Source organism: Fundulus heteroclitus, chromosome 15 (genome assembly GCF_011125445.2).
Source record: "Fundulus heteroclitus isolate FHET01 chromosome 15, MU-UCD_Fhet_4.1, whole genome shotgun sequence".
In the NCBI taxonomy this organism is placed as follows: Eukaryota; Metazoa; Chordata; class Actinopteri; order Cyprinodontiformes; family Fundulidae; genus Fundulus; species Fundulus heteroclitus.
This window is the reverse complement of record NC_046375.1, coordinates 3115572-3128817: the sequence shown is the minus strand read 5'-3', so window position 1 is coordinate 3128817 and position 13246 is coordinate 3115572. Positions and strand designations below refer to the sequence as shown.

At 38.8% G+C, this 13246-nt stretch overlaps 1 protein-coding gene across 2 annotated transcripts in view; it reads right to left on the bottom strand.

Annotated features, from left to right (window-relative positions):
- Positions 1 to 564: 564 nt before the first annotated feature.
- scara5 (scavenger receptor class A, member 5 (putative)) overlaps positions 565 to 13246 on the bottom strand; it is a 101078-nt gene continuing 88396 nt past the window's right edge. For both annotated transcript variants that reach the window (XM_012880873.3, XM_021307722.2), the window contains exons 11-12: positions 4120 to 4308; positions 565 to 1230 (exon numbers count right to left, since the gene is read on the bottom strand). In XM_012880873.3, coding sequence (XP_012736327.2) covers positions 1097 to 1230; positions 4120 to 4308 — 323 coding nt within the window. In that variant the 3' untranslated portion in view covers positions 565 to 1096. The remainder of the gene's footprint in view (positions 1231 to 4119; positions 4309 to 13246) is intronic.

Below are 13246 nucleotides of genomic sequence, written 5' to 3'. Positions count from 1 at the left end.
GGTGCTTCATTGGTAAAAAATAACTTTTTCTTGCTCTGCTTTGTGAACTTGGACCGCTCTACAACAGGATCTGAAACTATCCACACTGACTGAAAAATACAGAAATCTATGAAACTTGCATTAGCTTTAAGGGCATAATTTATTGGCTTATTCAATTTAAGCCATTTTTTTTTGAAGGTCTTTATGTATTTTTGTTTTTAACAAAACAGGTCTCTACTTAAATGGCACTCCATGTTTACAAGCATGCATCTGTAAATCTAAATGACAAAAGTTGTAATGAAATCTCAAAACAGAATCCACCACAGAAATATAATTTATCACCTCAGAACCTGCAAAACAGTCCTCCCTTTTGTACAACTCCCTTTGCTGCCATGATATTTAAAAAATGGGTAAAGAGCATCCAATTTTCAAAGAAAAGGGTTTAAAATGCCTTGAGAAAGCCTGAAAAACAAATGAATCTAGACCACTTTAAAAGATAAAAACCAAACCAGGCTTCTTGAAACGTATTGTTTTAAATGACTTTGAAAAAAAAACTGAACAGAAAGAGGAAAGTTTGTCAGACGGTTTCGCTTTGAGGCATCTTTTGACCAGCAAAGCATCACTCAAAAAAGTATTATACAAGGTCGTATTGTAAGAAAAAAGGCACAGCCGTCATGCTCTGCAGAAGCCCTTGAACATCTTGCTGCAACAAGCAGCTGCTGGTAGAGGGAAATGTAATCATTTACAGTTTTCTGACCTTGCTTAAGAGCCATTTCATCGTCTTTTAGGTAACATGAGATGTTTTGTGAAGGTCCTTTACAAAATCATCGGTCGCTTCATTCTTATTAGGTGAGCAGAAGGAATTATCCAGTCATGTGATCCTTGGTGCAGGTCATGAAAAATAAAACTGTCCTTCAGTCTTAGATGAAATAGTTCTCATGATCTCACAAAAATACATGTAAAAAATGAGTTTTTATCTGGTTAGGAGGCACTTTTTGGTGGTAAGTGAGCAACAATACTGATAAAAAGGCCCTCCTTGTAAAGCGTGGTAAAAAAAAAAAAGGTACAAAGGCCTGGTAGGAAGAAAAGTCAAGCTGCAGCGAGTAATCCTGAATGTTCAGACCGCGCACGTCACGCCGGCGTCCTCCACGTGGCCGCAGTTCGTTTTGGCCCACCCGGAGAACTTACACTGGTGGATGGTGTCTTCACTCCCCGTGCAAGCAACGTCGTCCATCCAGATCACACCAGTACCTGCATGGGGAGGACGACAAACAGCAGACAATGTCTGTTCATCCCTATTTCCACTAAAAATTCAAGCAAAAATCAAGAAATTAAAGCAAAATAATGTAACATCAAATAAAAGCCAACAGCTTAAACAAAGACGGTCCGGCAATGGCTAACTGATGCATTCAAAAATAATGTACACCAATAATCTGACGATAATGCTTTGGAAAATAAATGGTAAAACTATAAGGTGGGATGTGTTGTAATCGAAAAATAATGCATTTCAGTCCAAAAAGTAATCAGAATTGGAAAAATCTTGGTTTGAGTTTAGTGATTCAGAAAACAAGAACTCTTACAGCTTCCTCTGAGAGCTGTTGATCAGATTATATTCGACACAGTAATAAAAAACATAGTTCCAGCTGGTAAACAGATATTACGGCCCCATTGTTTTCTCCATAAACTGTTTTTCCAGCTTGCAACAATGCAGTCACCGGAGGTTTCAAAAGACCCTGAACACTTCAGCTTTGCAACATTTCAAGACGGCTAAAGAAGTCAGGGTCACACGTTGTTTCCCAGATAAGGTTTTATGCCCGGTGTGTGAAAAGAAAGACAAACTCAACACAGATTTGACAACTTGAAAGCTCCACGTGTTGCGCTTGCATGGGATGGAAATGAGGTAAGCCCTTTGGAAAGTGTGCAGAGTGCTGCTGTAGGCTGCAGACGACAGACCAGCTGTTCTGCTGCTGTGACCTCGGAGGATTTACTTCAGAAGAAATAAACCTTTAAACTGCTCACTCTGGATCTTTAAAGTGTTTTTTTTTTTTTTTTTGCAGGCTGATGTAACTTTTGTTCACACCAAGTTTATCCCACTTCCCAAAAAGAAGGGTTGGATTACATAAACACGGTGAGGAGTTTTAGGGGAACACCCAGGAGTAATTCAGTCACAGGCAGATTCGGGGCATGTTGTATAACGATGCTAAAAGAATATTAACGTCAGCAGAAAATTCATCAGTCTTTTTAGAGTCCATGTTTTTCTATAATTGCCAATAAAAAATTTTCTTCAACACATGAATAAGAATCATAGCTGCTCTACCAACACACATGTATCATTCTTGTACGTCTTCCTAGAATTAAGACACACAATTGTTAATCTTCACATCATCTAGATATAAGCTACCCTTGTGGGAGAATTACCCACAATTCCAGAGAAAAAAGGTCAAAATGACCCTAACTCCCATACCCTTCCATCTAACTAGGTACGCCTGTTAAATAGCTTTGTAAAACAAATAGTGAATTAGCTGTTTGATGGCCCAAGGCCCCAAAAACAAGTCTTTATTCATCTAAAATCTTCAAGGAACCCGTTCCATCTTTGTTAGTAGGTTGTTTCTGTGTTGATACCTATTGTTTCCTGTCTAGTGAGTGAACATTAGACTAACAGCAACAGAAATGACAACTGACTGACTGAGGAGTCTTAGCAAAGATGTGATTTTCTTTTAGTTTTTTTTTTAATTGAGTCCAGCTGTTTTCATTCGAAGGGAGTCCCTTGGAAGAAGAAAATGTTTTCCCCTCGACTTTTTTGGGTCAGAGCGCTCTCTGGACAGACACCTAGGATGATGTAAGGCTAAACGGTTAATGACATAAAGACACAGAAAGAAAAATAGATGTCACCTCTGAGGCTCTTTGGCGATGACATCTGGCACACATATTGTTTCCATTAAAACGTTAACATTGAAGTCTGCTGTACTGGTTAAATAACACAACTGAAAGGGAAAGACCAAGCGTTCATAAAATAATAAGGGCTATGTCTTTTAAAAACATCTAAATTTGTTGTTGGGTTGGATGGTTTAATGTTTTGATTAAAAAAAGTGTTGTTTATTTTCATTCAGCCCCCTTTACTCTGGTACCTTTGAATGAAGTTCAGTTTAAACAATTGTCTTAGCAGTTTGCCACAAGGCAGGTAGAGGCCAAAATGTTACACTGCAAAAACAGAACTAAAAATAAGTTAAAAGTTTCTTGAAACAAGTGTATTTGTACTTTGTTTGAGCAGCTAAATAAGATAATCTGCCAATGGAATAAGATTTTTGCACTTAAAATAGGAAGAAATCATCTCCATCAACCTATTTCAAGTGCAGTATATATATACATACATACATATATGCAGCTGCACTTGCACCAAAAGCTGTTTCTAAAGTATTTATTCAGGGGTGCTGAATGATGGAAATGCAGTTTTATTTGCAAGGAATCAAGAAAACCAAGAATCATTTTTGTTTCAATTCTCAATTCTCAAGTGGCACCTCTTTGTGTTAATCTATCACACAAAATCACCAAAAAACACATTGACTGAAATATGTCGTGACGTTATTGTACTACCTTAGTATGATCTATACCAGTGGTTTTCTACCTGGTTCACAGGACCCACTGTCCTACATGTTTTAGACGTCTCTGCTCCAGCACACCTGAATCAAATGATTGCAAAACTTCATCAGCAGGCATCAAGAGCAGCAAAGGCCTCTTCATCATGAATTTATTTATCAGGTGTGTGGAGACAAGGTAACACCTAAAACATGCAAGACAGTGAGTCCCGAGGACCAGGATTGGAAACCACTGATCTATATCTCCCAATGTGTGTAGAAATATCAACTTCTATCACATCTGAACTGTCAGATAGATGAAATTTAGAATAAATTCCTTTATTTCCTAGAAGTACACAGACAGATAGTTTGCCATTTTGCAACATGCTTAAAGTTATGGCTGCGTTGGCATATAGTTCTGCTCATGTATCCTTTGGCTGATGAGCAAGATCTTTCACTGCTTGTAGCAACCTCTTTCCAATTCAAACACAGATTAACCAAACACAACTTGAAAATTTCAAAAAGCACCAAAGAAACATCAGCATCAGATGCATTGTGCACGTACCCTGTCCAAAACGCCCGGTCTTATGGACTTCTATTGCTCCTCTGTATCCGAGCATCCTACAGACGACATCTCCATCCTTTTTGTCCCAGACGTCGTCACAGATCGTCCCCCATCGACGCTCGTGCAACACCTCCACACGGCCTTCATGAGGTCCTGACCCGTTCACCAACCGAACCAGAGGCTCCTCAACTGCAGAACACGTGCACATAAACAGATGTTGTAAAAATCTGCCTTTGGATCCCTGCTCCTCCAACTGTGTATTGTAATTGTAAACAGTCTACGTTATTTACTTCAGTGAGATTGGTTTAATAATCTTTTTGTAGTTGCTGGCAAAGCTTTGAGAGCCTAGGTTATTTCATTTATTGGGTGTGTTGATGAGTTTTATCAAGCAGCTAATCAAACCCGTATGAAAACAAACTGAGATTTTCAAACCACAACAATAAATAAAATTACTTTTGTGAGTTTTCTCCTCCTTTAACTAAATTTAGAGCAACAAGTTTTGCCCAGAAAGTACTTTTCCTTACATACATCTCATACCCTATAATCTGGCTTTACAGATTATCTGACTTTGAAACTCAAATCTTCTTGCTTTGGAGCTTCACAGAAGGCATCTGTAAGCAATTATTCAGTCACCTTATCGAACGAGTAAAAACAACCAGCTGTGCACGCACAGAGAGCAGAGGACAGCGGCAAAAGAAGATGTGAGAAAAAAAGATTGCAAAAAGAGAATTTCACAGACATTTAAACAACTAAATTAGAGAATTCAGATGCTAATTTATGAATTATACACAGGAAACAAGTTCACTAATGGAAACAAGTTCACTAAAATTAAGCTTAATTAATTTGTAAACCTCAGCTGACTCAAATTACTGCACAAATATTTTAACCTATTCGTAATTAATTTACACTTTTCTTTCCAAAATAACCAAATATTCTTTGAAATCAGTCTGTATCGATGATTCTCCGCAAATTCTGAATTTTAAAAAAAGTTTTTCTTTGGATCTTGGGGGCTTGTGACCTCATTCTTTGGTCCACAATTGGACCTCACAAAAACTATGCAATGTGTGTCTAAATGATTAGGAATCCACACTGATGAAGAACAAGCATATACAAATAAACTGTCACAGGGAGTATTGTAATGTATTGAGAAATGGGAGTAGATTGAGTAGGAATCTCCTTGTTAGAATTATATTTTACAAGGGGACAAAGAATGAGATGACTGCAGTTCACACATAACCACATGTATATGGGAGTTTTTTTCAGTTTCTCCCTACCCCCCAAAATTATGCATGTTAATCTAATCAGAGATTACAAATTTCCTTTAGATGTGAGAGTGTGGGTGAACTCTTGTGTCTGATATTTCTCTGTGTTGGCCCTGTTTAGAAGTAGTGACCCGACCATGGTGTCCTGGCTTAATTCAGGCTAGATTCTCCCACAAGGGAAAAAAATAAAATAATTAATAAAAGAGTACGGTACAACTGTCTACCTAAACAGAAAGGATCGGCAAGGAGCCACCAAGAGGCGAATTACCACTTTGGTGGAGCTGTGAAACATCCACAGCTTAAAGGGGAATTATCATGCTTTACAGTTCTTCCTTTTCATGTTTAAACCATTCAGTTGTAGTCTGTATGAAGTGAAACTGTAATATTTTGGTCTGAATTCCTTGTTAATTTACCCACCCATTCCCCCTTTACACCCCTGTTTTAAATTGCATCTGAGAACAACTCGTTTTGGTGCTGTCTCTTTAAATCTAAAGGAGGCACGTAACACCCTCCCCCCCTCCAGGACGCAGTGTTCCCCTCCATCACATTTGGCCATTTCTGTAGTATGCTTGGGGACGGTGTACTGAAGAACGCATGGCTTATCAACTTGTAGCTTCGGCATCTGTCAGCCTGGACTACAAAATCTGTCCAACAATTTTTATTTTGCAAGACTGGTAACCTGGAGGTGCATGACCTTTTTGGCAGCTCCACAGCAGAAAAATATGACCCAAATATGAATATCAAGATATCTACACAGCACGTGGACAGACTACATGCAAATTGTCTGCATTCCAAGAGACTTCAAGTCGACAATAAGTTTATTTAAAGTATAAAAAGGTATATTTTGCATGATATTTTCCCTTTAGGAGACAGAATCTGAACAGAATCAGAAACTAAAACAACATCTGAAGAAAATGAATATGTATTTTCACAACATTTAGAGGAAATGACACTTGGAAGAATGTGCTTTGGGCAGATAAAACAAAATTTTACGTTTTACCCAAAATGCTAAACAATTGTATGCATATTACTTTGAACACATCCTCCCCATTAGATTCGGAAATGTAATTCCGAATCTAATGGAAGGAAGTTATAGTTCTAAAAAAAAATAAAAACTAAAGCGAGACTGTGACATCCGGGAAATTTGAAGTCCCGGGTCATGACGAACACTGGATCTGTATAAGAACATGAGCAACAGACACATCCTTCAAATACATGACAGGACCTGATGCTCCACAAAACACACTTAATTTACTTGGGTTTAAACCTGTGTAACATGTTTTTCAAAACAGCAAAGCATACGTAGTAAGACGATGTGACATTAGCCTTAGAATGGGCAAGTCAATGTCTAGAGAACACGACTTTCACAGATTCTCTCTATCCAACCTGAGAAAGACGGAGATAGTTTTGTAAATAAATCTCTAGATAAGCAAAGCTGGAAGAGAAATACCTTTTTCTGCAAAATATTAAATATTTTTTTCTGTGTTTTTGTGGCAATAGTGGCTCATTTTCACAAAGTAGGTTGAAAGGAAAGGAGGTTTAAGAGGGGGGGGGGGGCATGTGACAAAGGGCCTCAGGTCAGAATCGAACCCGAGTCAGCCGCATATTTGAAGGCCTCCATATATGGGTCGTGCTCACTACCCCTGACCCATCAGAGCACGTCCTGCAAAATACTCTTATTCCACTTTCATCACATAAAATCACCACAAAATACATTGAAGTTTGTACGTGAAAAATGAAAAAAATGTTAAAAATGTGGCATGAATACTTTTGCAAGCCACATTGTTAACAAACAGTACAGTTAGAAGTGTGAGTTGATGTCAGAATCTGCTGTGTGGATCTGAATCGATATTTCTTTAAACTATGCACACCTGCACTCATATAGTTGATTTAGTGTGGAGAGGAAATGAGAAGGAGAGGTAAACGTTCACTTGCTCACACACATATATCCCCATCAGTATGGCATGTTCATCATTTAAGCTGTTGACAAAGTGCTGGAGAGTGAAGTCAGACAACACGGACATGGGATACGAGTCCCATCAGACCATCATAAATCCAGACTGCGTATCATTTATCTCTCATTATTAAGTCAAATACTCAACGATCACTAGTCCATCATAATTTAATATCTGCCATAACATTATACGCTTGTATTTCCAGCATATACTTGGGTTACTCCTAGTACCAGCAAAATATAAACAAAATATTTCAGCCATCTCTAAAAGGAAATAAGAAAAAGATAGAGCAGAGCAGACGAGCAGTCAGTCACAAGAATTTAAAGACCCCCCCCCTCCCCCACATCTGACACTTTTTATTATACTGGGTAAAATCATCCTTCCATCCTGAAATCAGTCAATACATTATGTATTCACAAAAAGGAGGTTAAATAAATTGTTCTCTGCAGGAGCTGCAGGCCTGTAAAATCTATAACCAATCTGTGCTGTTCGGCCCTAAGAGCAGGGATTTGTCAGAGTTTTGGTCCTGCCCTCACCCCCCCCCCCACCCTTGTCCCTCAAGTTCTAGATCACCTTATCTATTGGACGTCCCACATGCCAATCATTCTGACGCGCTCATGTAACGCTAGTCTGCGTGCTCTTTCCTTCCTGGTTTCTGCTTGCTGGCTGAGCATGCACATTTCTAGTGTTTATGTATCCAGTTAGCTTAGCGGCTAGAATAGCGGTTGGCTTCTGTGAAAATACAGGACTAAAGTCAAAATATTAAGTGTGCAAGAATAAGGAACATTACAAGAATAAAGTCCTAATATTTTGAGAATTAAAATACACAGTCGTTTGCACAATCATTTCAAAATTCTGACAATAATTTGATGCCGATTTACTAAGGATACACTAAAATAGTATATCCTTAGTATTATAGTATTCCCTTATTTGTGAAATCAATACTAAAGTATAACTTTACAAGATACTCAACTTTCCTCATTTTAACACAGCGGGAAGACTGCACATTTCTGTAAATTCATAGCCAAGATGAAAAGCTCTTCACTGCAACAGACCAATTCAGCATCCTGACTTCTTCATAAGTGCTTATGTAGAAATTTGGAGAGGTAATGAAGTGAAACGTCCTGTTGGCCTTGAGGAAGTTCTGGAAACCTTTTCACGGCTCAGAAAGGGGAAACAGTGACCATCCCAAAACTGTGTATGCTTTGGGAGGGGAACTGCAGACCAGGACTGAGGATATTATCAGGTGGAGGAAGAAGCTCTTTGGGGATTTCCACAATCCACTCACCATGTTGTCTGGGGAGGAGGCGGAGCCTAAAGATCCATAAGAATGTAATTGAATTACTGTGGCAGAGCTCGCCAGGGTTGTTAAAAAGTCTTTAGAAGGGATTCAGGACAGGTTTCTGAAAGCTCTGGAAATTATGGAGCTGTCTTGGTTGATATGCCTCTCCAATATTGCATAGAAGATCAGGACAGCACAGAGTAGAAAAAAATGGGGACCTGGGAGAGTGTTACAGGTATTGAGGGATCACACTTTCCCTTGGAAAGCTTGTACTCTGGGATGTTGGAAAGGAGCCTCCAAGGAACAATGTTTCTTCCTGGCTTTCATCTGTGTGATGTGAGTGGCTTCTCGGGGCCATCAAAACCTTGCATGCATGCCCAATCCAAGAGCTGTGTCCGCAGTCTTGGCACAAAGTTGACCTGTTGCCAGTGATTGTTGGGCTTCGCCAGGGCCGCCCTCTTAATGTTTTTATTCACAGGATCTCAAGGCGTAGTCACGCAGAGGAAGGCGTCTGCTTTGGGAACCTCAGGATCTCATTTTTGCTTTTTGCAGATGATGTGATTCTGTTGGCTTCTTCAGGCCAGGACTTCCAGCAAGTACTGGAGCAGTTCGCTGCCGAGTATGAAGCAGCCGAGATCAGAGTCTGCACCTGTTATTCTGAGGCCATGGTTGTCAAACAGAAAAGGTTGGACTGCACCGTCTGGGTTGAGGGTTAGTCTCTGCCTCAAGCGGAGGAGTTTAGGTATCTTGGTGTCTTGTTCACCATTGATGATAGGCTGGAACGAGAGACGGACACATGGATTGGGACTGCATCTGAGGAATGGAGTCCGTCTTTATGTTCCGACCCTAACCTTTGGTCATGAGGTCTGGATCATGACCAAAAGAACAACATCCTGGATACAAGCAGCCAAAATGAGCTTCCTATGGAGGGTGGCCAGGCTCAGCTTAGAGATAAGGTGAGAAGCTCAGTTATTCGGGGAGAGCTCAAAGTAGAGTCGCTGCTTCTCCGAATCAAAAGGAGTCAGCTGAGGGGGTTATCATCTGATCAGGATGTCCCCTAGTCACCTCCGTTTGGAGGTTTTCTGAGCATGTCCCACTGCTAGGAGACCCCAAGGAAGACTCAGAACTAACTGGAGAGACTAGATCCTTTTTGGCTGGGGAACAACTTGTGATGTGGAGAATGTTGCTGGAGGAAGAGATTTCTGGGTTTCCTTTAAAACCTGTTGCTCCCGCGACTCAATCTTGCATAAATGGAAGACAATGAATGTGTGGAAGGTTGGAATTGCCTATGTAGCGGGTTGTGACTTTAGCTGGTCTTGCCCCTTTGATGGATTAAGGTTCAAACAAACCCACCTTCATAAGAGTCAGTTTTATCATGAGAGGCAGAACCTGACTCTCAGCTTAACATCTCTTGCAATTAAATAATTAAATTCCACTTTGAGAACATTCTTCAGGACAGAACTAAGGAATATATAAATTGGCTAAAGAATAATACTCTAAACAAGGGGTCACCAACATGGTGCCCGTGGGCACCAAGTAACCCCCGTGGCCACATGTTGTGCCCACGAGCCTGTTTTAAAAAAGCACCAATCCACCAGTGAGCTGCATCTAAAACTTTATTTTATTCCGTCACTCTTCTTGTTTTATCTCACTTGCATTTATATAGATTTAAAAATTACAATATCTATAACAAAGCATAAAAAATGTATTTATTTTACATAAAGTTAAGGTGACTCTTTTTAGTTCTAAGGTCAGTACTGGTAGCCCTTCGTATGACACAACACCAGTGAAGTAGTTTCAAAAAGGTTGGCGACTCCTGCTCTAAACGATCCATTGCACACAGCATCCATGTGTAACTCAGTGGCCATCCTTTTTATTCTTTTCCACATTTTCCATCCTTTCCCTCTTACATATAACGATTCACGCTTTGGTTTGGTTATCTTTTGCCAGCAGCAAAGGATCACAGCATGACATGCAGCTCAATACTGCTGAGATGGATTTCACCAACCAAAAGTAATGTTTGAACCATTTAAAATGTAAATTATAAATTATAATCAGTTCTATATTTATACATATGATGCTGCCCCCCAAACAACCAAACACAAACCCATGCCACTGATTAAATCCAGTCTGCAAATGTCCTTTTAAAATGATACCTGATCAGAACCTCCTGGACACTACCTGTCATTTGTTACCCTGGGAAGAAAACATATCGCCAGTATCACTAAATGCTCACTTAAATCGATTAATAGTTTTATGTATGATTTTCCATTTTATTTAAAATTTCTCTTCTAGGTGAGCTGAGGTTTTATGTGAATAATTAGAACAAATATTTGAGTAAAGATCAAGATAAACAAAGATAATTCATGTTAAATATTACCTATCATAAATATTCTGTGTTTATCATAACCCTTTTGGATCCTAAAAGTTTCAAAAGACTGTATTGCTATAAACTACAAATGTTAACCATAATAGTTGTCAGAAAGTAATTGTAAAAAATAAAAACAAGATGCACCGGGGAATAAAATATCAAAATATGCTGAAATCAGGCAGAAAACTATCGGTGGAAGAAAGCAGAGAGCACAGGCGTACAATATACAGGGCCAGACTACATCAGCAAAACATGCAAAATAACGTGACAGAATGAACATAAAACCAGTTGGCCATAACATTTACTGTAGTTATGATGGAAAACAGGCTTCAGAGATTTGATCTTAAAAAAAAAAAATACCTCTAAAAGCAATTATACAACCAAAAAAAATCTGTTCTTTAATTTACTCTGTGTCCACAGACCAACAGCACTCATGTTCACCTTGAAGACCAAATAAACCTCCACCATAAAACATAAGCGTTACCCAATTTAGACACAACAAGCTTCACAACTTCTCCGTTCAAGTCTGAATAATGAGGGATTTCATGGGATGTAAAATGTTTTTGCTCAGGAAAAACTAGCTGAGTGAGGTCCAAGTGTTGATGGCCGTCCAAAGCTTTTAAAGCCCCAGAGGCCCGGCGAGCTGCAGCAAGCAGAACCAGAATAATGCCAGAGCATGCAGGAATCACATATTACTAATGTTTATCTGGCATGCTGGAGGAGTTTGGACTGGAAGGGACTAAATGGCTTCAGGAGAACAGCTAACTACCTCCATCTGTTCATAAAATGATGCCTGCCATCTTTTATTCTGACTTCTTTTAAAGTTCCATTTTCATTGCATCTTTCCATTTAGGGCAATAACATTGCTTTTAATGCAATTTTGGGGTAACATGCATGCACACAGAGGTTGACAACTTTTATATGCTTTACGATTTTACTTTGGGACGATTCTGAAGCCAAAATTACATATATAAGTTGAGAACAAACCTTACTAGATGAATTATATCAAACCCGCACTCTAGATCTAATATGGAGCGACATAAATTGAGTTAAACTTTCATCAATAACATTTTTATAAACATGCACCCCAAAACGATTGCCAGAATAGCATCAGATGGCTGAAATTATTTGTCTTTTGATCCCTGTAGCTGTGGAGGTCCGCTGCTAAAACAGTCCGTTAAACATTAAATCCACTCCTCATAATATGAGACCCTTGAGATCAGTTATCAAATTGCCAGCGGCAGTCTCTTCTGTGATATGTCAGCTGTCAGGAAAAAATTACAAAGTTTGAAATGGCCTCAAAATGAAAAATGAGTGTTTTGTTACACAAGCACACACACGGGAAAAAACCTTTTAAAGAAAAATATTGGACTTCAGCCTCTGTCTCTAATGTTTGTTAACTTTATTCTGAAAATCAACCACACTCATACAGGTCATTTTACAGTAATCCCATCGGTCCCTGGGGAATTTCAGGAAGATCATACATCATGAAATGATTACTGTGTGTTTACTTACTCTATATGCCAGTTCTTAACAACTTAATATAAAACAGAGCCTTATTTCCATGGCTGAGTAACAAACCAACAACAAGGTTACCATTCTGAAGCTTTAAGAAAAATACTACTTCCTCCTCCTCACAAGTTTTGTGATGCAGTTCTTTTAAGATAATGTTTAAAAGCTCTGCCTTTACTTTAGCCTTTAGCCTCCCTAACCTGAACTCACAGAAATTACATTTGCATACGGTGGCTCTCAAAACCGTGCACATGGCTATTTAAGTATCAGGTTTTTGCAATGTAAAAAGTGTTTGATATATGTGACATGTATCCTGTACAATTCAATGAAAAAAATTAAGTGATTTGTTTGAGGCAAAAATAAAATAGAAAATGATCTCTTTTAAAAAAAGGTATCAGTCAGGAGAAGCCTTATGAGAGAGTAGGCAGCTGCTAAGGACTGGAAAATATACAGGATAATGTGTAAATATTCAGGATTAGTGCTTTTTGTTTATGTTTTTTTTTTGGACTTTGGACTGTTTCCCTCCATTCTTTGCTTCATTTTTCTCCATTTATTTGCAGCTTGCAATGCTGGGATCATTGTAAAATAAAATAAAAAAGACCTTAAAGGGGAGGGGTTAAAATTAAAAGCAGAATCGTCCTGAGATTTACAGTAACCACAAAGCAAATATACAGTCAGGTGTTAAAGAAACGGGTTGAATTTAAGAATTTAGTTTTTTGCCGATACTTTGAGTGGTTTCCTAAGG